General features: G+C 49.6%; 2 protein-coding genes, 1 long non-coding RNA gene and 3 other non-coding genes across 8 annotated transcripts; 3 read left to right on the forward strand and 3 right to left on the reverse strand.

Annotated features, from left to right (window-relative positions):
* Nucleotides 1–21: 21 nt before the first annotated feature.
* Nucleotides 22–11,433, forward strand: LOC148120752 (uncharacterized). The gene is made up of 2 exons (XR_015738717.1): nt 22–259; nt 11,121–11,433. It is a non-coding gene; the product is annotated as an uncharacterized LOC148120752 (long non-coding RNA).
* Nucleotides 5,311–17,941, reverse strand: Kctd2 (potassium channel tetramerization domain containing 2). The gene is made up of 6 exons (XM_087909789.1): nt 17,537–17,941; nt 15,835–15,943; nt 12,763–12,854; nt 8,982–9,077; nt 7,265–7,390; nt 5,311–6,318 (listed from the first exon to the last, which is right to left on the reverse strand). Exons 1-6 carry the CDS (start codon nt 17,873–17,875, stop codon nt 6,289–6,291), a joined length of 792 nt encoding a protein of 263 aa, XP_087765915.1. The 5' UTR covers nt 17,876–17,941; the 3' UTR covers nt 5,311–6,288.
* An 85-nt stretch (nt 17,942–18,026) lies between these two features.
* Nucleotides 18,027–22,534, forward strand: Atp5pd (ATP synthase peripheral stalk subunit d). Of its 3 annotated transcripts, none has more exons than XM_048452043.2 (6): nt 18,028–18,182; nt 19,300–19,430; nt 19,866–19,962; nt 20,891–20,962; nt 22,133–22,195; nt 22,337–22,534. In XM_048452043.2, exons 1-6 carry the CDS (start codon nt 18,093–18,095, stop codon nt 22,466–22,468), a joined length of 585 nt encoding a protein of 194 aa, XP_048308000.1. In that variant the 5' UTR covers nt 18,028–18,092; the 3' UTR covers nt 22,469–22,534. The 3 variants fall into 3 exon arrangements, with proteins under 3 accessions (XP_048308001.1, XP_048308000.1, XP_048308002.1); XM_048452045.2 differs by lacking the exon at nt 18,028–18,182 and adding an exon at nt 18,666–18,721; XM_048452044.2 differs by lacking the exon at nt 20,891–20,962 and having other exon boundaries at nt 18,027–18,182.
* A 1,897-nt stretch (nt 22,535–24,431) lies between these two features.
* Trnar-ucg (transfer RNA arginine (anticodon UCG)) lies at nt 24,432–24,504 on the reverse strand. Its single transcript has one exon. It is a non-coding gene; the product is annotated as a tRNA-Arg (tRNA).
* Nucleotides 24,505–24,872: 368 nt separating this feature from the next.
* Trnar-ccu (transfer RNA arginine (anticodon CCU)) lies at nt 24,873–24,945 on the forward strand. Its single transcript has one exon. It is a non-coding gene; the product is annotated as a tRNA-Arg (tRNA).
* Nucleotides 24,946–25,165: 220 nt separating this feature from the next.
* Nucleotides 25,166–25,238, reverse strand: Trnar-ccu (transfer RNA arginine (anticodon CCU)). Its single transcript has one exon. It is a non-coding gene; the product is annotated as a tRNA-Arg (tRNA).
* Between the last annotated feature and the right edge of the window lie 1,923 nt (nt 25,239–27,161).

A 27,161-nucleotide genomic window follows, 5' to 3' on the forward strand; every position in this document is an offset into this window, starting at 1 on the left:
CTGCATCCTGCCTGTGATGTCATCAGGGCACAGGCGTGCCACGGGGCAGGCTGCAGGGCTGTGCAGTGCCGACGCATCTCGCTTCTCCGCGGATGGATCCTCAGCTCCGGGGCAGAATAGCTACTGGCAGCTAGAACCACTTGCTGCTGATGTAATGTCTGTCCGTATTTCTGACCAAAGAGGGAAACATCAGTGGGCCACAGCAGCGTCTTGGGAGCTTGTTTCTCCTCTCTGGAGTGTGATTCTCATGAGGTGACAGGTATTCTTCCTCCTTTCCTCTTCTTCAAAGACTTGTTTTGATTTTAGGAATGAGTATTTTGTCTGCATGTGTGTATGTGCACCATATGCGTGTAGTTCCTGAGCTCAGAGGCCCTGGAACTGAAGTTACAGATGATTGTCACTCTGTGTGTATGTGTGTGTGTGTTGGGAACTGAACCCAGGTCCTCCGCAAGAGCAGCAAATGCTCTTAACCACTGAGCCATTTCTCCAGCATCCCCCTTTTCTACTCTCTCTCCTGTCCATGCTGGGGATCAAACCTGGGCCTTCTACATGCTAGGCAAATGCTGTACAACGGAGTTACAGCCCCAGGCTAGCCCTAAGCATTATCTTTTTTTTAAAAAAATTTATGATTCATTTATCCTTTATTTTATGTGCATTGGTGTGAAGGTGTCAAGTCCCCTGGAACTGGATTTTCAGACAGTTGTGAGCTGCCATGTGGGTCCTCTGGAAGAGCAGTCAGTGCTCTTAACCACTGAGCCATTTCTCCAGCTCCCCCACCCGCCCCAAGCGTTTTGATGGGAGATTCTGTCTGCTTTTACTTTGCTTCCAACCTTTGAAGGAGAAATCGGGGATTCGGAAGCTGAAGAGGGCTGCCATCACCCTGGTTAGTGGTTTCTCTTGAGTCTTATTTCCTGTCTTTCTGAACCCCATGGGAAAAAGCCTCTAAGAAGTTTGGTCTGTTAATCTGCCTCCAAACACTAGCCTGACTCCTCTTGTTGCGCAGAAGCGGAGAACAGAAGGCAGCCTTTCCTCATCATGGGGGTTCAGGGGGAGCATCAGCATCTCCTCCTAATTACGGTGTCTGCTGCAAATTCTTTGCAGAAATCTTTTGTGAGACAAATGGGGTTCTTTTCTTTGGGGTGTCAAAGCCAGGGCCTGGTATGTATTGGAACCCAGCTTCTGGCATGCTGGGCCTTGAAAAGTTTCCAGACTCCCACCGGCCAAAGATGCAGACTACACTCAGGACCTCATGGCAGCGCGCAGCTGCCTTGCCTTCCGCAACGTCACTGACGGCTGCATGCACACACCACGTGCAGTCTGAGGTCTGTACGCACGTGTGCGCGCGCACACACACACACACACACTCACTCACACGCATCTGCTCAAGGTCTGTCGTCACACCACAGAACCACAAACACTGCCTCACACCTCTCTACGCAGACTGGATGCTGTTGCATGTTGTGAACTACAGTGTTTTGACTGTACATATGACGCTGTTCTGCTCTTATGGAAACACAATGCTCTAATTACAAACATACAAAATTTTACTACTGCATTCCTCAGCAGGCATCAAACCAGGTTCCGTTAGAGCGTGGTGTTGAGGTTTGAAACGGGGACCCTGTGCATGCTGGGTAAGCCCTGATCAGCTGAGGTATCTCCTCAGAACTCTCTTTAGTTTCCATTTTGTGAAAGGGTGAAGTTGCCCAGTCTGGCCTTGAACTCATGGCAAATCTGATGATAGCCTCAATTCCCGATCCTTCTGCTTTAGCCTCCCAAGTAGACGGCGGTAGGGGTAAGCCAGTCTTGGCCCTCACCCCCACCCCAGAGTACGTTTCACCGTGTTACCTGGCAGAGTCATCCTGTCTCGGTTTCCACTGTCTGGCACTCTAGACGTGGACAGACATGGCTGCCTTACAGGTTTTGTTTTGTTTTCCAAGGGCATTAAAAATAAAAGATTGCATTTATTTTTATGTGTTGAAACATTTTGCTTGCATGTATGTCTGTGTGCCGTGTGTGTGTGTGTGTGTGTGTGTGTGTGTGTGTGTGTGTGTGTGTGTTTGCTTGGTGTCTAGAGAGGGCAGATGGCATCAGATCCGCTGGGACTGGAGTTATGGGTGAGTCTGAGCTGCCATGTGAGTGCTGGGAACTGAACTTGGTCTTCAGAAGAGCAGCAAGTGCTCTTAACTCCTGAGCATCTGTCTGGTCCCAGCTTTAGCTTTTTGTTTGTTACTTATACTTTTTGAATCTCTTTAGGGGGCTGGAGAGATGACTTTGTAGTTGGGAGCATTTGTTCTTGTAGAGAACCTGGGTTCGATTCCCAGCACCCACATGGCTCACAGCCATCCATAATTCCAGTTCCAGGGAATCCAACTCCCTCTTCTGACTTCTTAGGGCACTAGGAATGCCACATACACGCGGCAAACACATACACACACACACACACACACACACACACACATATATATATATATATATAGTAAATTTTAAAATAAACTCTGTAATAGGGGGCTAGAAACAGGATCGCAGGTTCCAAGCCAGCCTCGGCCACAAGGGAAATCCTGACAAAGGGAAAGAAGTCAACAACAACTATAGATTTCTTTAACGTTTTTAAAAATGTGTATGGGAGTTTTGCCTGCCTGAATGTTTGTGTAGCACGTGCCTGGAGAGGTCAGAAGAGGACGAGGTTCCCTGGAGCTGGGATTACAGATGGCTGTGAGGCACCGTGTGGGTGCTGGGAATCAAACACAGGTCCAGTGCAAGAGCAACCAATGCTCTTAACTCCTGAGTCATCTCTCCTGCCTCCACTATAGATTTTTTTTTAAGTGAAAGAAACAAACAAAGCCAAAACCAGGGGCTGGAGAGATGGCTTTGCACTTAAGAGCATCGGTTACTTTTTCCTAGGACCTGGTTGGGCTCTCTGTACCCTTACAACCGGATGTAACTCCAGTTTCAGTGGATCTGATCCCCCCTACTGTCTGCCTTGGGCACCAGGCATACACAGGGTGCACAGACATACAGGCAGGCAAAACTCCCATGCACATAAAATTATGTATATATCAGTTGCTAAGAAAAATTCTGGGGCTAGAGAGATGGCCCTGTGGTTTAGAGTGCACACTGCTCTTCAGAGGACTTGGGTTTGTTCCCAGACCCCACATCAGGCAGCTCACAACTGCCTGCCCCTCACACACAGACATGCACAAGTACACACACACACACACACACACACACACACACACACACACATTCAGGAGAGCGTGGAACCTTTTATCCCAGCACTCAGGAAGCGGTTGCAGGCAGATCTCCGAGTTCAAGGCCAGCATGGTCTAGCAGTTCCAGGACAGCCTGGGATACATGGTGAAACTCTGTCTTAAAACAAAAAGATTCAAGGAGATGGGAGTGTATGCACAAGGACTTAGCCAGTGTGTGCGAGGAACTAGGTTTTGAAGGGCTCAGACCCTTGCCCACCTCCCTACCGCTGCTTTGGCAGTCATGACAGACTTCAGAAAAGACCCAGCAAGATGTAGGCCTCTGACTCCATAGGATGTGCTGAGCCCCTGACGTTGCCCAACCTTGCCCTAATTACTGAGAAGAAACTGCCAGGTATCTGCCACGTGGTAAGGAGCCAATCAGGCGATAACTGGCGGACTCTGGACATGCTTTACTAATAATGGTGGAATGTAGTAACGACCCCCTCCCCATGGCCTCCAGGTATAGTGACCTTTCTGTAGCTGCAGCTGACCAATCAGCTCATGACAGCTGATCAGAATAGTCTGGACCTTGACTATCAGTACCTCAGTATCTATCTCGCCACTGGGGTTTTCTCTATTCCACCACTGCCTGTTTAAATGCCCACGCTGCATGCCTCACAAGGCTCTGCTGAGAAGCAAGATGGTCTGTCTTTCCCGCTGGGAGCTGGCCATGTCCCCAGCAAAATGTCACATCTCTTTGGATCTGCCTGCTTCCACTTAGTTTACTGTTTGTTTTCTGTTCCTCACCACTTCTCAGACTCCTGTTGCCACGAGAGCCTTCTAAACCCGTCCCCTCAGGGTTCTGTCTCAGGGAAGTTCGCCCACACTGCCAAGGCGTCTCCCCTGGCGGCACCAGTCTGTGTGATCAGCCTGGTGCAGGGCTGAGGACCGCAACCCCTTCTTGCCTGAGATGCTGAGAGGGAGGACAGCAGCTGGGTCCGGAGCACCTGACACGGCCCAGGTCACTGTCAGAGAAATGTGAATCACACCCACTGGTCCCCGGTCCTTTAATAACAGATTTGGCGATGTTCATGTGCCACGACTGAGCCAGCTTCTGTGTAACCCAGTGCCCTCTCCTCCCCTCACCCTGCTGGATGCAGCTCAGCCCAGAAGGAAGGACCTGGACCTGCCACAGGTGGGCTGTTGCACAGAGAAACTGTCTTCAAAAACAAAACAAAACAAACAAAAAAAGGAAAAAAGTAAACTAAGGAATTGTTTAAAAAAGAAAGAAAGAAAAGCTCTACTTGTGGGCTACTGAGGCGGCTCAGAGTGTGAAGGCCTTGTAGCCAAGCCTGATGACCTGGGTTTGATTCTCAGAACCTTATTGGTGGAAACAGAGAGCTGATTCCTGTAGGGTCCTATGACCTCACATGGGTTCCATGGCATGAGTGATTCCCCCATAAATAACACTTCCAAAAAAAAAAAAAAAAAAAAGTAGCAAGCTCTACTCAGCCTTACTATGTGCAATCTGATAGTCCCCAATGTTAACAATTTTTAAAATAATCCAAGCAGGACTTTATTTATTTAGTGACATGAACACAGAATGCCACCCTCCTAGAAGTCACCACCCTCACACCCTGGTAAGCAGCTGTGCTATAGGATGTGGAGATCTTTGAGAAAGTCCACAGCCGGGAACTGACAGAGCCACCTGCCTCTGGTGGATGCTTGGATGAAAGGCATGGGCCACCGTACTTTGTGAATGCAGAGAGTCTTGGTGCTGAAAGCGCCCATGACTGCTGGGCCTGGGTAAATCCTGAGGCAGCATTCCCTGTTTTGTACATGTCACAGTTCAGAGTTATCTAGGAAAGACCAAGGAGACCCTTGTCTTCCATGAACGCTTAGATTCCAAAGCTCAGACAAGCAGAACTATGTCCTTGCTTGACAACACTGCATGCCCAGAAGTGTGTGTGTATCTCTGTGTGTGTGTGTGTGTGTGGTCGGAGATGCAAGGAGTACATGGATTGTCACCTTACATGTACACACACACACACACACACACACGGCTGGGGATGATGCCACAGGGCTGCTTTGCCATGGTTAGAAATCAAGGAGAGACACAGCATCACCTATATCAGTCAGTGCATGTTCAAGAGACAATCACAAAACACCACCACTTTTACTATGACAATATGACTCATTTGGCAGCTTCCACAGAAACAGCCTTCCTCACCCCAAGCCATACAGAGGGTCCACAAAGTCCTTTCTCTTTGGTTCAGTTCAAGAAGCTGGGGGAGGAAGACGGGGCCAACCAGGTAAGACAAGGCTGCAGAGGCAATTGCAGCAACTGCTTAGTACCATCATCTGCCCAGCACTGCTTAGGATGCCGCAGCCTTTAACTTCCTGCGTGAGGTTGGGCCACGTGGGGCCCCACGAAGGGACAGACACCAGGTGAAGCCACTCGTGGGGACAGGGCAGTGCTCAGAACCAGGAACAGCTACCACTGCCCTCCAAGCACAGCACAGGACACCTCATCCTCCTGCCTGAGGCTCTGTTCATAGGATTGTGGGTCCTCCGGCAACTCTATTCTGTACCCAAAACCTCGATTCAATGCGCTAATCTTCTGCACCTCTGCCAACCTCGAAGAATGCCTAGGTCAAGGAAGAATGGTCACGGCAGCTGCCAGTGTCCATCACAGCACAGGCAGGTTGAGACCAGGGCACAGGTCAGGACCAGCCTCCTTCCTCTGCTCTAGCTTCCTTGGTGTCTAGATGGTTTACAGGACCTAGACCCTCCTCCTTTCCCCAGTTCCCCACAAGGCTCCAGCCAGGGACCCATCCCAGATGCTGCTGTGGAGGTCTGTCACAACACAGGCTAGGAAACAAAAGCAGGTTTCTCAAAAGGGGCCGTGTGGCCAGAGGCGCACTGTCTTCGTCCGAGGCGGGCGGGGCTCCTCTGGTTTGAGCAGACACCTCTTCTCCGGGACCAGGCACAGCTTCACTTTGCAGTAGCTCAGTTACTGTACAGGTGCAAGATTTCCCTTCAGAGCTGCTCGGCCGATTGCTCTCTTGCCTTCAGGGTTCTGGAACTTCAGATTCTCTGTTTACATCCGAGAGCCTCTCTCCTGAAGAATCTAAAAGTGCAAGATGGCAGAAGACGGCTGAGCAACTGGTGAGGGAAGGGAAGCCCCTAGGGCCAGGCTGGTTCTCCAGCATCAGCATGGAGTGTGTGGGGATTGAAACTCAGGATACAGCTGATGTCAGCGAAGTAAGCTAGACATCATAATAACGATTTTAAGATTTCAAAATCCTGCAGCTGCTTCCTCTGGCCCTGTGGGCAGCTCACAATCTGCTACCAGCCCATGCAGCCACGGCTTGGAGCCTCAACCTCACTGAGTGCCTGAATGCAAAGGGCTGTCTTGCCAAATACAAGCAAGGTTGTCGTGGACAGAAGGCACTGTGCTGTTGAAACAAAGTCTTCTAAGTTAAAGAAAGCAGTTCACAGTCACATAGTCAGGTTCTCCATAGTGTGTAATGTGTGTTTGTGAGGCACAGTGGGGGAAGAGAAGGGAATAACGGTTTGTTAAGGAGCAAGGCAGACACTACCTGACTGAGGCTAGCAACACTGAGAAGTGCCATTAGTGCAAAACCCAGCTTCTCTATCATATTGACAGGATGCAAAAACTGTCCTTGTCCAGCACAGTTCCCATCACTGATCATGAATCCTGATTGATTGCATGTGCATTGGCATAAACATGTGTCTGTGGGCATGCATGTTGGTGTGGCACAAATGTGTGTGTGTGTGTGTGTGTGTGTACGTGTTGGTGTGGAAGCCAGAGGCCCATGTGGGCATCTTGCTCTATCACTCTCCAGCCCATTTGGAGACAAGGTCTCTCACTGACGCTGGAGCTCACTGATTTGGCTATGCTCACTACCTCCCAAGGCCCTACAAATCCTGATTTAAATCCAGCATCCAAGAGAGCATGGGAGAAAACTCGTAGTTGGAGGAGTGGAATGACCCAATGGCAGCTTAGGCAAAGATGGAGAGGCACAGGACAGCCTGGGGAAGCCATGTCTTACCTTGGCCTTTTCGCTTGGCTCTATGACGATGCCATTGGTAGAATTATTTAGTTCTCTGGAGACAACACAGAGGAATTCTGCCTGATCTTCATTTCCATAGTTATAGGAGGAGCCAATGCTGATCAGCTGGCAAAACAGGAGGGCGGTGACTGTACACCCATATAAGCAGGGGCTTAATTAAAACACTCAAGTTCCCGGATAGGTGTGAACATTTTTAATCCCAGCACTTGGAATGCAGAGTTAAGCGGATTTCTCTTGAGTTCAAGGCTAGCCTAATCTACACAGTTTCAGGGAACCCAGGGTTATTTTGTAAGACCTTATCTCAAAAGTAAAACAAAACAAAACAAAAAAACCCACAATCAAACCAAAGAAAAATGCACTCCAGTGCCACACGAGTTCCACCCTACTCAACTGGACTGTGTAGTTTTATGCTTCAAAGGGGGCAACCATGGTCTAGGGGAGTAGGTGGATCCTAATTCAGGAATCCCAACGGAGAAGAAAAGTCTGAGTTCCATCCTGTCCTCAGTGTTCCAGAGGCACTAGGAGCATCAACACGGTCACTTCGTGTCAGCATGAGGAGTATTTCTGCCAGCATTCCCATCAGCCCTGCCTGCTCCCACTGGCTGTTTCTCCAGACCAGACTCTGCAGCCACCAAAGCTACATGCTATGGTACGTTTAACCCTTTTGGGGAAACAAATTTAGCATTTAACTCTAAATTGGAAATCTGCACATGGAGAAACTTGGCAGAGAGCAAATGTGGCCTCATAAGTGCAAGGCCTGAAGCTGGGGCAAGACTGGGCGCCAACGTCCCCTTCCTCACCCACACCTTGGAGGCAGTAAGAACAGACGTCCCTCTCCTCCAGGACATTAGCAAGATTCCATATGAGGACTAGAGGGCACCAGCCTAGACCGTGTGAGGCCATGGTTCAGACACAGATAACATTTAAAAATCATCCACTGCCTTCGCAGAGAATAGACTATTTGTCAGAGAAAAAGCTGTGACCATAGGCCCTGGGACCCATGTGACAGGGCTGGTTCTGCCTCCAACTATGAGCCCACAGTGCTTAGACAAGCTGCAGCCTTTGTTCTGTACGGGAGCTTTTGGACAGTTCAGCTGGCCTCAGCTCCACAGAAACAGTCACTCCACACAAAATCCCATTCCCTGTGGACGAGCTCAGCTTCCTGGAGAGCTGAGGCAACAGAAAATGAGCCAGGCTGCCATCTAATGGAAGAAAATGGTAAAATTCAGGTCCCAGGGACTTTGTTTTCATAACCTCTATTCTAAGCACAAAGCCAAAGAAATGGGAAATGACCCTGGCGCGTGCCTGTGTCTGGTCCCCTCCTAGCACACCTGAGGGCCACACACCCAGAACTGTAAGCTCCTGTTGAAGTCAGCCCTCTTTAAGGCTCATGGAATGAAGTCAGCAGAGCACTGCAGAAGGGAATGCTCAAGGAAAGGAAGGCAAAGGTGCTTGGGGTTTGTACTCCATGACCCCAGGTGCTGTCAGATCAGACTCTGGATGTGAAACCAGAAACATGACCCTCCTCCCGGCCCCTCATAACCACCACATGCTGCTGCCATACACCAAGGAGCTCTTTCCTAATCCTGAAATGGGGCTGTCCGCCTAACCCACTCCCACTCCCATTCTCAGGGCTACTGACTGGTTATGGCTCCCTGGGAGGAGGGCTGGGGCCGCTGCTCTTTGAGAAATATACCTGTTCAAATTTCCAGCCGTCAGACATGGTGGAGACCATCTGAGTGAGCTCTTCCTCTTGACACTGCAGGACCCTGTACACGTGCTTCACGGGGCCCTGCAACAACAGGCAGGCTAGGACAGCAACACAGGGACCCAGCCAGGACCCCACCACCCGCAGCTGCCTCAGACCACCCACTACCTCTCCCTCCAAACACTGTAGGCTCAGTGAGAACTCATCACCTATAAGAACAGAAAGCAAGCGGGCTGGAGAGATGGCTCAGAGGTTAAGGATGCTGACTGCTCTTCCAGAGGTCCTGAGTTCAATTCCCAGCAACCACATGGTGGCTCACAACCATCTACAATGAGATCTGGTGCCCTCTTCTGACGTGCAGGCATACATGGAGGCAGAACACTGTATTGTATACATAATAAATAAATAAAAATCTTAAAAAAAAAAAGAACAGAAAGCAAGCCCCAAGGTCATGAATCGATGCATGAACTCCGGAGGGACAGTTTGTGTGTACAGCTGTGTTGACACACTTAAGAGCAAGTACCCCCCAGGCACTCTGAGCAGGAAAGTCACGTTGTTTCTAAGTGTTTTCTTTTCTTTTTTAAAGATTTATTTATTTAATGTACACTTGTCTTTTGCCTATATATTCTGTATGAGGATGTCGGATCCCCTGTAACGGGAACCACAGACAGTTGTGAGCTGCCATGTGGGTGCTGGGAATTGAACCCGGGTCCTTTGGAAGAGCAGCCAGTGCTCTTAACTGCTGAGCCGTCTCTCCAGCTCCTCTAAGTGTTTTCTATGTGATTTGGATGCTAAAATGCACACCATATTTTGGTGTTTTGTACTGGATATAAATGATTATGGGAATGACCTTTTTGAAATTAAAAGATAAAATTTATTTATGTATGTATATGTATACCATGTGTTTCTGGATGCCCATGGAAGCCGAAGGAAGATGTGGGATCCCTTGGGGCTGAAGTTACAGGTGGTTGTGAGCCACTCACACAGGTGCTGGGAACTGACTTCAGTCCTCTGCCAGCAGCACTCTAACCACTGAGCCATCTGCTCAGCCTCACCCTTTTCTCCTACGTGTCCTGTCTTGTCCTGTCCTGCCCATTACATAGAGCAGAGCAGACTGGCCTTGAACTCAGACCCATCTTCCTCTGCCTCCCAAGTGCTGTGATAATGGCACGCACCACCATGCCTCACGAATTTGTTCAAGATGTCCTGAACACACTATTTATCCCAACCTGGTCTCAGACTTCTGATTTTGCCCCTGCCTCAGTTTCCCATGTGCTGGGATTACAGCATGCTACCTGACACTGGAAACTGCATATTAATGTATGATCATATCAAGGAGAAAATACATACTGTACAAATGCTCATTAGGTTCTCCTTTGCTGATGCTACCAGGAAGCTGGCAATGTTTAGCAGTGCACTCTGGTTACAGAGGTGTGGGACAACAGAAAAGAAACATTTACTTATTTGTCTGCATTCCTGGCAGAGCTTCCCGACCACTCAGGATTTCCCGAGTAGCTGTGGTAGGCCTGGGGCACATTTGTCATCCGAGCACTCAGAAGGCTAAAGCTGGAGAACTGAGTCCAGGCCAGCTGGGACTGCACAAAGAGGCTGTATGCCGAAACACTGAGAAACACAAAAGTGTCTTTTGGGACGGAGAGTGCGGCTCAGCAGCAGAGTCACTGTATAGTATTTGTGAGGTCCTGGGCTCTACGACAGGCACCTTAAAAGATAAGCCTGGTGATGCTGGTGCACGCCTTTTAATCCCAGCACTCAGGAAGCAGAGGCAGGGACCTCTGAGTTTGAGGCCAGTCTGGTCTATAGAGCGAGTCTAGGACAGCCGGGGCTAAAAAGAGAAACCCTGTCTCCAAACAACAAACAGACAAAGACAAATGACTGACAGGAGAAGAACCACTACACAGCCTTAAAAGGGGACACGCCCTTCTCTGAAAACACAGACAAAGTCCCCTGACCATTCCCTTTGGTTCTCTCATAAATCTACCCACACATTTTAGAAACAATTAGGTTTATATTACAAAATTCAGAGCATCCCAAAAGATCTGTGATATTGGCCAGAGTAGCCAAAGTCCCTAGTATCTAAATTGCCATTAACCTCTTTTTCTCTTTCAGAGTCAGCTTTCCAGGGCTAATTACCACATACACACGGGACAGAAGAGACCCGCGGAGGGTGTCAGTTTAGGGCCCCCACATCTTCGGCGCTGCCTGAATGCCTGCCATGTACAACTGACAGTGCGCACGCTGAAGAGGGTATGTCTGGACATCTACACAGCCAAGAGCACCTTAGAAGCATGAGGACACAGGAAGATGGAGCCTCTGAATACCAACTCCTCTCTCGGAGTTCACTCCATGAAAAGGACAGACGAAAGATCAATCAACATCAAAAGGTCTTGACATTTCTGGAATAAAAAAGCTTCCAACTGGGTATGAGTCCTAAGCCTTCAGAATCTAGAGGACTAATTAAGTTAATTGCTGCCATCAAATGGAAATCTTCGGGTGTTCTCAAGGAATCGACCAATGGCAACAAGTGCAGAACATTCAGGTTCTGTGATCTGGATGGCTCCAGGTTATGCAATTCAGGGTACCATCAACATTTCTACTAAGCAATCAAGTTTATTTTAGAATGTGGAAAACTGGGGATAAAGCTAGACTTCAGAAATATCTAAGTCATTTATTAAATATCTACAAAGCAAAAATATTCCTGGAAATGTAAGACAGCAGAGACTAGAGAACACAGGGTCCTGTTTCAAGTATAAATCTACCTGTGAACATCAATAAGAAGCCTTCTAAGCATGGGCCAGAATAAATCTAGCTCTGCAGACACCTGGAGGAAAGCGGCTCAGCCGTTCTGACTGCCTTTTCTTTAGTGTTAACAGCCAAGGCTGTGACAGATGAAGGAAAAAGAGTCACCACTGGGATCAGGTGGGGTAAGGAGCATCTGTGCCGTTCTGACAGGTGGCCACGGGGGAGCACAACATGCATGGTGCTCTAATCTGGAGTTGCCATTTCTTACACACAGGAAAGGGAGTCTATTCTCTTCTGCCGGGCTCCACAAGGACCTTCTCCTGTTACAGAATCAACTGCAAGGGCTTCACACATGACAGTCGCTGCCCACTCATGTGATGAATGACATGGGAAGCAGGCTAAGTCTGCTCTATCACCTGCCTCCCTCAACAGGAGGCATTTCTGTTATCACATCTACTGAGGTAATATAAAAATCCAGATAGTGTGATTTTAAAAAAGAGGTTGGACATCTTCTCAGCTGCACAATTCACACATTTTTTGCAAGCAGCCTGCAAAACCTGATGTGAGGTGATCACAGCTTAAAGATGAGGAGCAAGTGAGACTGGGCTTTCATACTGAGGGAGGCAGATGCTCCATCAGCAAACAGGCTCTGCTGGACCTGGGAATCCCAGCACTAGGGAAGGAGACCAGGCTGGGCTACAACCTGAGAACAAGCAGTGGGTCTAGACTGGCCTGGGGTTGTCCCACCACCACCTGGTGAACAGTAACTCTCTATCCTAAGGGGTGGGGCTGTTCTGTTATCTCTGCTATTTCTCCTCAACTTCCTCACTTTGAGCCATTCTGGCCCTCCAGCTGAGGAGAAGGGCACCGTTTTCATAGCACGCACACACACACACACACGCACACGCACACGCACACGCACACACACACACACACAGAGAGAGAGAGAGAGAGAGAGACAGACCGACCACTGGAGAGGCTGTGCCCCTAGCAGTTCCAGACACCTTACTTGTGAAGTTCTGTTCTCATTGTCTCGTATCCTTTCCTTAACCAGCCGCACGAGAGACGCGATATTGTAAAACTCTGCTTCTTCCAGCACACCTGGAACAAGGAGCAGACTGAAGTCAGACGTGTGAGCTCACTGGGAAAACAGCAAGAAAAGACTGCAGAGAACTACATTTTGCTGCTGCTGGTGGTGCACCACTCGGGAAGTGGAGGCAGGCAGATCTCTGTTGAGTCCCAGGACAGCCAGGGCTACACAGAGAAACCCTGTCTTGAGACACACTTTCCCTGACCAACAAAAAAAGAATTGCATTTTTCAAACACAAATCTCATCTCCCTTTTATTCTAGGAAATTTAAGGTATTTGGTTCTGCCATATAGGGCATGACCATAAACTAAATAAAACACAAGAATTTTCTTTGCCTCCCATCTTATCCCTCCTGCTTCCTCCTGGCACCTGCTCACCCAGTTCCTGTAACCTGTCACACTGGGTAACACCTGACCTTGCAGTGTTTATCTGTTTTCCCTAAAAAGGGCTGGTGGGTAGGTGCATTTATAGAAACTTAAGAATTTAAGAGGCAGGGCTGGAGAGATGGCTTAGCGGTTAAGAGCATTGCCTGCTCTTCCAAAGGTCCTAGTTCAATTCCCAGCAACCACATGGTGGTTCGCAACCATCTGTAATGAGATCTGGTGCCCTTTTCTGGCCTGCAGGCATATACACACAGATAGAATACTGTATACATAATAAATGAATAAATATTAAAAAAAAGAATTTAAGAGACTATTTTTTTTCCCCGAGATAGGGTTTCTCTGTGTAGTTTTGGCTGTCCTGGAACTCACTCTGTGGACCAGGCTGGCCTTGAACTCATAGAGATGCACTTGCTAGGATTAAAGGCATGAGCCACCACGCCTGGTTTAACAGGATAATTATTATGATCTGAGCAAAATTAAAAGAACATCAGGGCTAGGCAGTGGCAGAATGCTTGCTCAGCAAGGTTTGATCCTCAGTGTGTGTGTGTGTGTGTGTGTGTGAGAGAGAGAGAGAGAGAGAGAGAGCAATCAATGTCTCTTCTCATGGTAATCAAAGTCAATCATCTCAGAACAATTATGGGATGTATAATCCTGCACTAGAAAAAATTTTCTAATGACCATTATCACAACAACTGATAAACCGGAAAGAAGATACAGATCAATATTAAATTTCCCAAGATGTTAAGCAGAGTTACACCAGGTTCCTGTTTTCAGAGTAATACAGGGATTATTATGGGATGAAATCTGCAATCTATTCCCAAACATTTTAAAGAACTCTCAGGAGAATAAGGGAGGAGAGAAAGGAAGTAGGGATGACTGAAAGGAGGAAACAAAATTCAGTGATAAAAGAAAACATAATAATAAAAAAAAAGTCCCAAACTGGTGAATCTTGGTAAAGCGAACTTCCTATTATTCATGCTTTTTTCTTTAAGTCCAAAACTATTTTAAAACATAGTGTTTTTGTTGTTGTTGTTGTTTGTCCCCCCCCCCACACCAAACAAGGTTTCTCTGTGTAGCCCTGGTTATCCTGGAACTCACTTTGTAGACCAGGCTAGCCTTGAACTCCCAGAGACCCACCTGTTTCTGCTTCCCGAGTGCTGGGATTAAAGGGATGCCCCACCACTGCCTGCCTATAATTGCTTTTAAAATTACTTTTTAACAGTTATTTACTTTTGTCAAGTGTGGTGGTGTATCCTTTAGTTCTAGGGGAGGCAGATGAATGTCTGAGTTCCAGGGCAGCCAGGACTACATACTGAAACTATCTCAAAAGCAAACAAAATCATACTCATCTGTTTGTAAGTATGAGTGGGAGGGGCATGAATACGGAGGTCGGAGGACAATCCGCTGTAAACTGATTCTTTCCTTCCACCATGTGGGTACCAGGGATTGAACTCAGGTTATCAGGCTTGGCAACAAGAGCTGTCAGCTGCTGAGCCACCTTGCTTGCTCAACATAAAGTAGTTTTTATTAAAGACATAAAAGATTGTAAGCCAGGTGGTGGTGGTGCACCAAAGCTACAGAGAAACTCTGTCTCGAAAACAAAACAAAGCAAAAAACAAACAAAATTGTGAAGCAGTAGTTGTTTGGTAGGATAACCAGCACATGGAATCATTACACATTTCCTATTACTTAAGTATGGATCTGAAATAACTTTTTTCTTCTTTTTTTTTTAGTTTATTTTGAGACAGGTTTTCTCTGTGTAGCTGTGGCTGTCCTGGAACTCACTCTGTTTACCAGGCTGGCCTCGAACTCATAGAGATCCACCTGCCTCTACCTCCTGAGTGCTGGGATTAAAGTTGTATGTCACCACTGCCTGGCTTAAAAGGTTTTTTGGGGGAGAAAGAAAGAGAACAAACAAGAATTCAAAATTCTTCTCGTTACTGACCACCATTCTTGTTAATGAAGCAGTTTGCTGTTACAAGCTTTCATATCCAGAGGTTTTTAGATCCGGGGTCCTGGATTTAGGAAAGGACCCAAAATTTCCCCTGGAAGCCTCCAGAGAGAACAGATAGGCCTTTACATGGAGGACTAGACCCACTTACACTCCGAATGCCCTACAAAGCAGGCGACAAGGCAGCTGGAGACCCAGCTGACAATGAATTAGGTCAGCTGCACAGCTTCACAGGGAAGCATGAGACCAGAGCCTTAAAGAAATGAGGTCAGACCTTTATTAATATTATTTTTGCAAATCCAAAGGAAAATGAGAAAATAAAAATAACTGACTGCCAGCGATGTGGTGCTTCGGGCTACGGGGCGATCACTGCCAGGGAATAAAATCAGTTCTGCAGGTTTAAAAGCCTAAAGCAACCCGCAAACGTGGTTCCCACTACGGCAGCTGAATAGAGCCCAGCGCGGCCTCCTCCAGGCTCGGAGGACAAGCCTGGGGAGGACAAGCCTTGGGTGGACAAGCCCCAGGAGCTGGAAGCGTCCTGCTTACTCCTCGATGGTGTTACACCTGCACAGTCCAGTGAGGACCCCAAACAAACTCAAGTCTGCGAAGCAGCTCGAAGGGGCTGGAAGTCTGCAGCCACCCAGTGAGGTCTCCTTACCTTCTTCTGCCAACTCCTTGGTGATGATGAGCTTTCCATGTCGGAGGTAGTTTAGGATAGGACCAAAGTAGGTGGGGTCTCTGTCAATCAGATACGCTCCAGTCTCATCCTGTCAACCAAGCATAATCAAGCACTGTGAACCAGTCTGGAATACTTCCTAAACCGCATTTCCTCCTACTCTGTCAGCACAGTCGGGCAACATTCATTCTGTGAGCTAAGAAATGGCCGCAGACGTGGTGGTCCATCCTTTAACTCCAGCTTTGTTTGGTTTTTTTAAAGCGAGGCTGTTTTGCTACAGTTTGCTTATGTTAGGCTACTGGCCAGAAGGCTGGCTTTAGATAATTTCAGGTCAGCTGTCACAGGCGCACAGTCATCCCCGTAGCTAGGCCTTTATCTGCTGGGCAGACATAACAGCCTTTCATCTCCTGCAGGATACCAGTTACTAATGAAGGACTGAAGGAAAGACCACAGCTGAGTGTGCTGAGTATTTTGCTTCTTCACTGCCCTTGGACTACATTCCTAACTCTAAGAAAACCTCCATTCTGTTGGCAACTCTCCTGAGCCCAAGGCCAACACCAGTGGGAGTCCGCATTGCCAGCTGTAATCTCACACACCCTATTCTGTGCCCAGAGGAAGCGTGGTACTGCCAGGACTTGGCTCTGGGCAGCTTTAATCCTACTCATCTTTACAGTAAAAGAAACAAGAAACTGGCTTGTGTGGCCATAAGGAAGATTTAGGGTATATAAAAATAACTCCCTGTAAACAGGAGCCTTTAGTCAGGATGGCTTAGGTTCCCATCAATTCGGTATCGGAGAACAGATGAAACTGTTCCGTGTTTATGCCAAGTCTAACTCTGTTAACCACGGGAGTGGCTCTATGGCATGGAAGGCGGTGTAGCTACAGCCAATGCATCTGAGACTCAAAGACGAACCTGCAAAAGTTACAGTTCAAACTGGAAATGAATGACATGTCTTGCCACCCCTCAACCACCTTGTCAAACAGAATTCCTCAGTCTATACTTTTGCTGAGTCCTAACTGGTCGGCCAGATTTGCATGGCAAAAGCAAGCATCTTTCCAAGGAATTCATTTACTTCTAAAAATGTACGGAAACGGCGGCTGTTACCGCATACAAGTTCTGGGACCAGGATTTTAGGAAAGCCGTGTAACACCGCCAAGAGCACCTCCTGCAGCCTTCAGCGGTGGACGGCGGTGGACGCTATCTGTTGTTAAGCCCCAAGTTTACTATCACTTTGCACAGGGATCAAACAGGGTGTCCTGGGAAAGTGACAGAGCTGTGGTCGTTCACCCTGACCCAGTTCTGAAGGCATCTGGCACCAGCAGCGGGGGCTACACGGGAGCCAGGGGAAAAACTCGTGCAGATATGAGAAGGTGGGGGTCCTCGGGAGGGGCAGCGAATGTGAGCGGAGTACTCAGGGGGCTCCCGTGGGTGCAGGTGGACGGCGCCTGGAAGGAGTTGCTGAGCAAAGGGCGGGGTGCGGAGGAATGCCGGAGTGTGCCCGAAGATGGGGAGAATGGGGAGGGGAGCTCCTCCTGAGGCCGCAGGTGCCAACCCGGGGGGCAAAAGTGGACTCGAGAGCGGGTTTGCAGGGCCTGCTGGAGGCAAACGCGTCCCAGAGACCGGAACACCCAGCCTAGAGGGGGGGTCCCACAGCCCGGGGGCGCGCCCGAGGGCGGGGCGCACCTTGTCCGAGTCCAGCTCCGGATCCTCCTGGCAGCATAGGCGGCAGAGGAAGGACTTGGGTTCCCGGCCTAGGGTCTGCCTGGTGGTCACGAAGTAGGTGCCGCCCACGTTGAGCCGAACCCAGCGGGACGCCCCGCCGCCCCCTGCCCGCTCCGGAGGTCCGGGCCCCGGCTCCAACGTCTGCGCGACGGCGGCGCTCTGACGGCCGTGTCCGCGGGGCGTGGGGCCGGCCGGGCGAGGGCTGGGGGGTCCGCGGCCTGAGCTGCCCCCGTCGCCCACCGCACTCCCGCCACCCCCTCCCAGCCCCGCCATCGCCGGGTCCAGCTGCAGCTCCGCCATCTTGGGCCGCCGCTGCCCGCCCGCCACCGGGCCGGCCCATTCCTCGGCAGGGAGAGCCGGGCCGGCCCATCGGCGGGGGTGGGGCAGGGGGAGAGGGACGGGAGCGCCCCCAACCAGCAGGGACCCCGATACGCAGGCGCTGCGCCCGCCTTTGAGGGCGGGACTTTCTCAACTTGACTGCGTGCTCATTGGCTGACGTGTAAGACAAGGTCCGTCTATGGCGCTTTCGGATTCGCCGAAGCGAACTTCCGGCGATCCACTTCCGTCCCTTGCTGCTGGAGAAAGCGCTCCGCCGGGGTCGGTGAAGGTGAGTGGGGCTCGCGGTATTGGGTCAGATCTCCACGGGCTCTTCTGCCTTAGCTGCTCCCAGTCCTCGCTCTGACGCTCGTTCCACCTCCGCGGAGGACGTCGGGCTTTCGAGCTGCCCCGCCCGCGGGCCGAGCGCCCGAGGTCACTGCTTTGCCCCGCTCACCTTCGCTGCCGGGCGAGGCAGGGGCCTGGCTATGACTTGGCCAATCACCATTGATTTAGATGTATTTCCCCCCTTCCCAAGCCGTGTCTCACACTGTGGCGAACTCAGGAGGGCAGTTTATGGGTTGGGGAACCATCCCATAGCCATAGCGAATGCTTTCTGAAGGACAGGACACCTAGTAGGCTGCAGCTGCGTCCTCCCCTTCCTGTGGCGTGTTCTACGATGCCAGGGTGGGTAATACTGAAGTTTCTCAAGTTCGTTTGCCGGCTGGCCGAATAGCCACTGGTCATTCCTTATTCTCATGACCTGTTCCAGGCGCAAGAGATTAACCGGACAATAAAGTCTGCTCCTGCGTTCCCCTCGTGCCTAGGAAGGTACACGCGTTCTCTGCCATCTTCAGTTCGTCTGACAACTGCCTTAGCCTCCCTCCTCCTAGAGACGGATGACGTTGTAGGAGGGAGGGAGGGAGGGATAGAGAGAGGGGACTGGCGTTTGACAACTTTGATCGTTAAGGTATCCCCCACGTCGCCTGGAATCCACTCTGCTTGTCCACACGGTTTCCCCTACGCAGCCCTCTGATTGCAGTGATTTCCTTTCCTGCATTTTATCTTGTTTAGTTTAAAGACAGCTGCAGTCACTTCTCTCGCTGTCAGTTGTGTAAAAATGCCTCTGAAAATGCAAGGCGGGTGTGCTGTGGGCAGTATGACACGAACGTGAAGGTCGAGTGTACGGCAGGGTTGGGAGCCCCTGATGTCTGTGTAAAACTCTGTCGGATGTCTGTATGGTGGAGAATCAGTGGCTAAGTCACAATTGTTATTTAACTTTTGTGCATGGATGTCCTTCAGCAATGTTTGCAAAGACACATGGAGAGCAAAAAGGCTTGTGTTTCCCTAAAATCTCTGCTCTGGGTTCTCCAAAGGCACTGTTCAATTGGACCCGTTTTATTCTCTAGGATCCCAAGATGGCCGGGCGTAAACTTGCTCTAAAAACCATTGACTGGGTGTCTTTTGTGGAGATCATACCCCGAAACCAAAAGGCAATTGCAAACTCCCTGAAGTCCTGGAACGAGACCCTCCACACCAGGTCAGTGTGTTGTGAGAAACGCCTCCCCACACTGTCACTGCACTGAGAAGCAGTGTTCTGACATTTGCTGCATTTGTCACGTATGTGAGTGCACACCTGCCTCTTGGTGTGCCATAGGGCACACGTGCACAACAGGAAAACTTGTGGATGTTGGCCCTCTGCCTTCTCCACCGTGTGAGTCCCAGGTATTGAACACACGTCCTCAGGTTTAGCAACTGAATGCTGTTACCCACCCAGCCATCTTGCCAGCGTAACCCAGGCATCTCTAATCGTCTGACCGAATAAAGAAATTGACGTGCTCTGTGGTGACACTTTTGGGGTGGCCCTTCAGAGAAAAGTGTGCTGAAACTCCGGATAAGGACGAGGGAGATTGTTGTGTGAGTAGTGTCTGTTGCTCGTGGATGTGTCGTGACTTTTACTTTTCTGTATGAGCAGGTTGGCGAATCTGTCTGAGAAACCACCAGCAATTGACTGGGCTTATTACAAGGCCAATGTGGCCAAGGCTGGCTTGGTGGATGATTTTGAAAAGAAGGTGAGCCATCAGATAACTAAAGCTCTGACCTTGTAAGAGACCCATTTGGGTGGAGAAAAAGGGGGTGTGGCCAAAGGCCCGGCAGCAGTGGGTTTAGTGAGCTCCTGGAGAGTATCAGGGTCCAGTCACTCAGCACGAGGGTAGCCTTGCTCCTGGAACTAGAGGGCTGCCAGGGCCTAGCCCTTCTCTCAAGTTCCCTTTAGTCCTGCCTCCTTTTCATAAGCTTCTTTCTCTTCCTGGCCCTTCTGTCGCTCTCTCCTTTCGTGTGTATGGGGGTTTTGCTCGCATCTATTTCTGGGCGCATGCCTGATACCAGAAGCTTGATGAGGACACCAGGCCCTCTGGAGCTGGAATCACAGACTCTTGTGAGTTCCTGTGTGGGTGCTGAGAATCGAACCTGGGTCCCCTGGAAGAGCAGCCAGTGCACTTAACCTCCGGGCATCTTCTCAGCCCCATCAGTGATCTGTGTTCTTTTGATGCCTACACATTAAATGTCAAAATCTGAAGTTCATATGCTTATTCATTTGAAGATGCTTCTAGAAGGCCTGCCCTATGTAGTGTAGCATACAGTGCCAGGGCTGTACCACTAGACAGTCTGCTAATGACCATGTCTACTTTCATAATGCAAACATTCCTGCCAGCCAGCCCTTGGGTTTTGTGTGAAAAAAAATTTCTAAGGCTGCAAGGTGGTAAGTGGCCGTTACCAGTCCAGTGATGTTTTCAGAGGAGGAACCAGCACTTGTGATAGGAAACATGGAAGGTTTTTTTGGGTGACTATTGACAGTACTGGGGAGACTGTCCAACCCCCTTCCCACCACAATGCCAGAGATTGGAAGGGATGGGTGTTTTCACATGGTCTATAAGGAGGAGAGGCTTCCAGTCCTGTGGGTTCTTGGTGCGAGGGTGACTGCTTTGTTCTTGTTTCTAGTATAATGCCTTGAAGATCCCGGTACCCGAGGATAAGTACACAGCCCTGGTGGACAGCGAGGAAAAGGAGGATGTAAGCATATTGTCTTCCTTTTTGGTTTTTTTGATTTTCGAGACAGGATTTCTCTGTAGTTTTTGGTGCCTGTCCTGGAACTAACTCTTGTAGACCAGACTGGCCTCGAACTCACAGGGATCTGCCTGACTCTGCCTCCCGAGTGCTGGGATTAAAGGCGTGCACCACCATCACCCGGCTTCCTTTTTGTTTTGTTTTGTTTTGCCTTCAGAATTTTCTTGTTTTTTGTGAGGTTTCACAGGGTAGCCTTGGTTGACCTCAAAGTCATGGTGATCCTCCTGCGTCATCCTCCCAAGTGCGGGGATTATAGACGTGCACTGCTGTGATCAGATCCTGAAGCTTCTTAGTGACTATTGTCATTAGTAGGCAGGGTAGATGGTGAGTTAAATTGACAATTACAGTGTTGTAGGAATCAAGAGGAATGGTTGCAGCTGGGCGGCGGTGATGCCCGCCTTTAATCCTGGCACTTGGGAGGCAGAGGCAGGCAGATCTCTGAGTTTGAGGCCAGCCTGGTCTACAGCGGAGTTCCAGAACAGGCTCCAAAGCTACACAGAGAAACCATGTCTCAAAGAAAACAGAAAAACAAAACAAAAAAAAATCACCTAGCCCTCGGAAGGCAGAGGTAAGCAGATCTCAGAGTTGGAGGCCAGCCAGAGCCACACAGTGAAGCCCTGCCTTTATAAATCTCTAGAAAATGCAATTAATCTTTAGTGACAGAAGGCCTGAGAGGGAGAGGTGCTTGGGGAGAGATGGGGTGAGCTAACAAGTGTGTCACTGGTTTTGAGTCGGTGAATACACAGCCTGCTGGAAGAGCTGTAAATACTTGTGTCTCGGCGCCAGTGTTCAGCCAACACATCTGTCACAAACAGGACGTCAGTTTTACAAACAATCCATTCAGCATTCCAATACCTGTGTGCCTGAAAATACCTCAGGTCAACATCGGACCTGGCCCTAGGGTCATGTGACTTGTCCCGACTGTCCGGTGACCAGTCCTAAGCTGTTTTCCTGCCTGGCCTCTTTGTGGGTGTTGAGAAGCTGTGGTTTGCCCCCTTCAGAAGCACTCTAGGTCGGTGTGTTTAGACGGCAGTGGGAAAGGAGCAGGCCAGAGCTGCTTGCACCTCGGGTCAGGATATCGTTTGGCTTCAGGACAGTTGCTCCTTTCTCTTACAGGTGAAGAACTGTGCTGCGTTCGTGTCCGAGTCCCAGGTCAGGATCCAGGAGTATGAGAAACAGGTGAGGATGAACCATGGCCTCTGTCGCAGGTCGTCTCTGGCACCCTGTGTCACCCTGTGGCAGTGCCCTTCCTTGGATTCTTGTTTTCCTCTTGGTGGCCTTGCCTGTTTGCTCTAGCTGACTGGCTTCTGCTCTTTGTAGCTGGAAAAGATGAAGAACATCATCCCCTTTGATCAGATGACCATTGATGACTTGAATGAGCTCTTCCCGGAAACCAAGCTGGACAAGAAGAAGTACCCGTACTGGCCTCATCAGCCCATCGAGAACCTGTGAAACAGGCCAGGAGGGAGCCAGCCCTTCGTTCCAGACTTTGGACATTAAAATAAAGCATTTACGTAGCGCGGGGTGTTGTCTTTTAGTAGGTGGACTCTCTGAGGTGGCCCCACCAGAAGCATTTTGTTCTCTGAACCAGTCATCCAGGGGGCAGCCTGGGGAACCAGTTACTGTGGCCTGGGAGTTGCTGTAGTTGAGCAGCAGAGCCCATGACCACACTATGGTGAGGACAGCCTTGACCTCTGCATGTGCGTCCTGGCCCCTAAATCCACACAAAATGGAAAAAAAAGTTAAGGTGGTTGGAGGAGATAGCCCTGAAGTAGGGCCTGTGCCCAGTGCCTAGTTGCTGAGCTGCCTTGGGGGTTCTGCTGTAATCACAGACATCAGGGCTCTAATGAGAATTAATGAGGAGCCTGGGAAGTTTCTAGATACCCAAGCACCCTATCTTACCTGCTATAGCTTAAGTCCTCTAGGGACGGCATGGCCACAGAGGGTTCAAATGCACAGGGCAGGATACAGATGCTTCAGTGGAGCAAGACTGGCTGAGGATCAAGTGGGCTGCCAGTCACGTAATGTAGGGTAACTTGGTGTAGTATTCTGTTCCGGACATTAAAGGCATAGCTACCTGTGAGTTCCAGGTCAACAGACCTCTCTACTACCTTCCGTCGACATTTGAGGATAATCCACCTTAGGAGACTTCATATTGCTTTATCCGATTCTTAAATGGTCTTGCCTCAGAAGTCTAGAAATTACTGCTGTTCCATTTCTGTAAAAGAAACAACAAAACAGCTGGGCCATAGTGGCGCACCCCTTTAATGGCAGCACTCGGGACGCAGAGGCAGTCCAGTTTGAGTTTGAGGTCTGTGGAGCGAGTCCCAGGGCAACCAGGGCGAAACAGAGAAAACCAAAAGGGAACAAAGCAACAGCCTTGTGTGAGGAGGGTGCACGCTAATCCTAGCACGAGGGAGGAAGAGACAGGTGGATTTCTGTGAGTTCGAGGCCGGTTTTGCCAAGGGAACGCAAACAGGAAATTGAGGCCACTGCATTGATGTGTGTATCTCTGCAAAGGAAACAACCCTTCAGTTACAAAAGAGACCTTTGTTAGCCTTCCAAAGCCATGCTTTTGTTGGGCCCCTGGTGACACCTTCCTGCCTCCTTGTGCCTCCTTGTTGCAGCAGGGCTTACTGAGGTCCACTCCAACCCTGTCTTCACCCCTCCCCTCCCTGACTAAAAGGTTGGGAGGGCTGTGTGGAGGGACGGTGTGGGTGTGTGTGTGTGTGCCAAGTGTGAGAGCTGCTCTGCTCTGGGTCCCGGCCTTTCTGGAAGGCATCAAAGGCTGTATTCTCTCGCTGGAGCACCTCTGCAGCAGGAAGACATTTCCCACGGTGGACATTAAATAGTTACCTATATACAAACATACTAACACACATGAGTAATTTAAGCCTTCCCCATGCCCACAGTTCCAGCCCTTAGGAGGCTAAGGTGGGTGTACTGCAAGTTTGAATCTAGGAAACCACATAACACAAAGTTGTTTTTTGTGACAGGGTTTCTCTGTGTAGTCCTGGCTGTCCTGGAACTCACTCTGTACACCAGGTTGTCTTTGATCTCTGTCGAAATCTGTCTGCCTCTGGCTCCCAAGTTCTGGGAATGTGTCACCACTGCCAGATCACAAAATTAAAAAAAAAAACTGGAAACATATCACATCAGCTAACAAATCACATCCGTTGAGGGTCTGAAACCAAAATCCCTTGCCTACAAGGAGTTACACATTAGGACTATGGAACTTACACAGTGCTCTATAATTCGCCTCTTAAAAAGTAAGTACTAGGGTAAAACCAGGATATCTCCAGCGTTATGGAGTCAGAGTTATCCAGGGTGTCTGGAAACCTTTCTCCGTTTAAAACAAGGAAGGATTTGAGACTCATTTGAAATTAGAGGACCAATTAGAGGGATGAAAACAGTTCGACCACGAAGGGACTCGAACCCTCAATCTTCTGATCCGAAGTCAGACGCCTTATCCATTAGGCCACGCGGTCTCACCATGCTAGGGTGTTCACTAGAACGTATTATTTGAGGAAGACGAAGATCCGCTGCGTCAGTCCGATAGTGGATGACTCTGGCATCTGTCATTTCTGTGGGGTATCATCCGGGCTGCTGGGCAGCGCGGAAGAATGACCTGGCGGATAGCTCATCTGACTTCGGGCCATTCGAATCCTTTCCGGTACGGGCTGAGCTGCAGCTCTCCCGTCTGGTAGCGCTTAGTGACGCAAGGCATCATCGCCCGGCTTTTCTCCCTGCCTGGTGACATCTCCGAGCCAGGGCGTTGAATCACTGTTCCGGTGTAAGGGTGGCCACGGCAGCGCGCCGCGCTATCACGGACCACGTGAACAGAGCTTTTTATCGCGCCCCAGTGGCCTAATGGATAAGGCACTGGCCTCCTAAGCCAGGGATTGTGGGTTCGAGTCCCACCTGGGGTGGTGCCTCACTAGTTTTGGAGAAGGTCGTGCATGCACCTACAGCGACTTGCTGCAGCCTGTTGTCATTTATTTGCTCGATTACGTGTGAGAAGCCACGGGTCTGAGATCTCTGTAAGGTTTCGCGGACGCTATCTGCTTCCTGTGTCTCTTGAATGTTTTTGTGGAGTTCTTTTCTCTTAACTGAGGGCTTTTTAAAAAAATAAATAAAAGATACAACATTTACCCCAGGTGGGACTCGAACCCACAATCCCTGGCTTAGGAGGCCAGTGCCTTATCCATTAGGCCACTGGGGCCCACGGCACGTGGTCGTCGCTTTTCCCGTACTAATGGGCGGGCACAGGCCCGCGTCCATGCTCTTCTTTAAAAGCGTTCTTTGGCTGTTGCCCTTGGGAGTGGCTGGGACGGGAACCCAACGCCTGAGCTAGGCCAGCGCCGAGCGCGCAGGGAAAGGCCTAGGGGGCGCCTCGAAGTCGCCGGCACACTCAGACCGGCAAGGAGTGGAAATTTCCAGGGCGCTAATTCCACCCACCTCCTCACCACCCCGGCTATTTTGTCCTTTAGTACACCTCTAAATAACTGACAATTCAGAAAGGATGAGAAATAAGTATCAGTCACAATATTGACAATATCGAAACATATGCACTGAAAAACTTCCCGATCCTTCTATAACGATGGAAACATTTATACACAATGCATGTTCTTTGCGAATATATGATGCACGGAGAGGGCAGGCAATAGTCAAAGGAGGGGCGGGAAGAGAGGGAGATCAATTTTAAAACACACTTTAAAAAACAAAAAGCCTCGAGGGAATGGAGGCGCAGAGCAGTCTGGAAAGTCTAGTTTAATTCAGGAGCTGCATAGCAATGGCTTCACAGTGGGTGCCGAGGTTCTGGGAGACGTGTACGATGTTGAACTGCGGAACTGTGCACTGGAGGCGTTTGTGTGATGACTTAGCCCTGTGGAACAACTGCTCCCTGGAGTTAATCCTAACAGTTCTCTGGTCTGTTTCTTAACGCTGACTTTACTAAAGGCTGCAACTGGGGATTGGGGTTGGGGGAGTGGGGTGAACGACCCCAACATCCTTAGAACTAAAGCTCACCGACACTGAAGTCTGAAAGCATTTGGAGCGATGTGGAAATGGGAAGAAACGGAAATCATGGTCATTGAAGGTAACAGCGATGATGGAGACACTGGTCAGCCATGACCCAGGGAGCTAGCAACAAGACTAGTAACACATTTGTTAAAACCGCACCCAAGCCCAGTGACAGCTCATACCCACTTGGAGGGATTAAATTTTAGGCATGAATTCTCTTGCATGCCAGAGCCCTGGAGCAGAATAAAATGATGGCAGAGGCATACACCAAATGTAGAATTTCCTTGTAGCCCAGCACGATGTTTTACCTCCTATAGATGAGCGGTGTCTGCCTGACGCTAACGATGCTCAATTTTCAAGCTAATATGGAATCCAAATTCTGGTTTGTCTCTGGGAAATTTGACCAGAGCAGCACTTATCTGATTTTAAAAATTAAGTTACATTTGTGTGTGCACGGCTGCTTCACTGAGCTTGTGCAGGTCAGAAGCCAACTCTCATGAGTCAGTTCTCTCCTTCACCATGTGGGCACCAGGGATCAAACTCATGGCAGTCTTGGAAGCAAACACCTTGATTTGCTGAGCCACTCTGGCCTTTATTCTTGCTTTAAAAAAATAAATACATTGGTGGGGGGAGGTATAAAAAACACCAGCAGGGGCTGGGTGAGATGGTTCAGCAATAAAAGGCCCTGTGGCCAAGTCCGATTGGCCCCTGGGACCCACATGGTGGAGGAAAAGAACTGACTTCCACAAGTTGCCCTCTGATCACCAGACATGCCTCCCTCATAATAATAACTAAACTCAGGGCCAGCCAGATGGCTTGGTAGGTAAAGGTTCCATCCCTGGGGTAGAAGAGAGGTGACTGCAAGCTGCTCACAACCCCTCATGTACCTGTGACACAAACGCCCACCCACTCAGGAAGTAAACAGTAAACCCAAACTCCTGGCCTGGGGATGCAGTGCAATGGACTTTGAGGCTCTTCCATGCTTTCCTGCCAGGCGCACCCCCCAAGTCTCCTGTACAACCTGCCACTTGGCATCCCTGGCTTTTCTATCACCTCCTACCACCAGCTTCCTTGCTGCCCACTGTGTTCAGTTTGTGTTTCTGAAGGCCCAGCTCAAACGCCA

The sequence above is a fragment of the Myodes glareolus genome, chromosome 9 (genome assembly GCF_982192425.1).
Source record: "Myodes glareolus chromosome 9, mMyoGla1.1, whole genome shotgun sequence".
NCBI lineage: Eukaryota > Metazoa > Chordata > Mammalia > Rodentia > Cricetidae > Myodes > Myodes glareolus.

Bases quoted from the DNA above. Each gene is read 5' to 3' on its own strand.
- Kctd2 (XM_087909789.1), bottom strand. From the start codon at position 17,875: ATGGCGGAGCTGCAGCTGGACCCGGCGATGGCGGGGCTGGGAGGGGGT. The intron at 9,078-12,762 runs GTAAGGTGTCTG...CTGTTGTTGCAG, and splicing joins ATGAGAACAGAACTTCACAA to GGCCCCGTGAAGCACGTGTA. The intron at 7,391-8,981 runs GTATATTTCTCA...CTGTTTTGCCAG, and splicing joins ACGGCTGGAAATTTGAACAG to CTGATCAGCATTGGCTCCTC.
- Atp5pd (XM_048452043.2), top strand. From the start codon at position 18,093: ATGGCGCTTTCGGATTCGCCGAAGCGAACTTCCGGCGATCCACTTCCG. The intron at 19,431-19,865 runs GTCAGTGTGTTG...CTGTATGAGCAG, and splicing joins AACGAGACCCTCCACACCAG to GTTGGCGAATCTGTCTGAGA. The intron at 22,196-22,336 runs GTGAGGATGAAC...TGCTCTTTGTAG, and splicing joins TCCAGGAGTATGAGAAACAG to CTGGAAAAGATGAAGAACAT.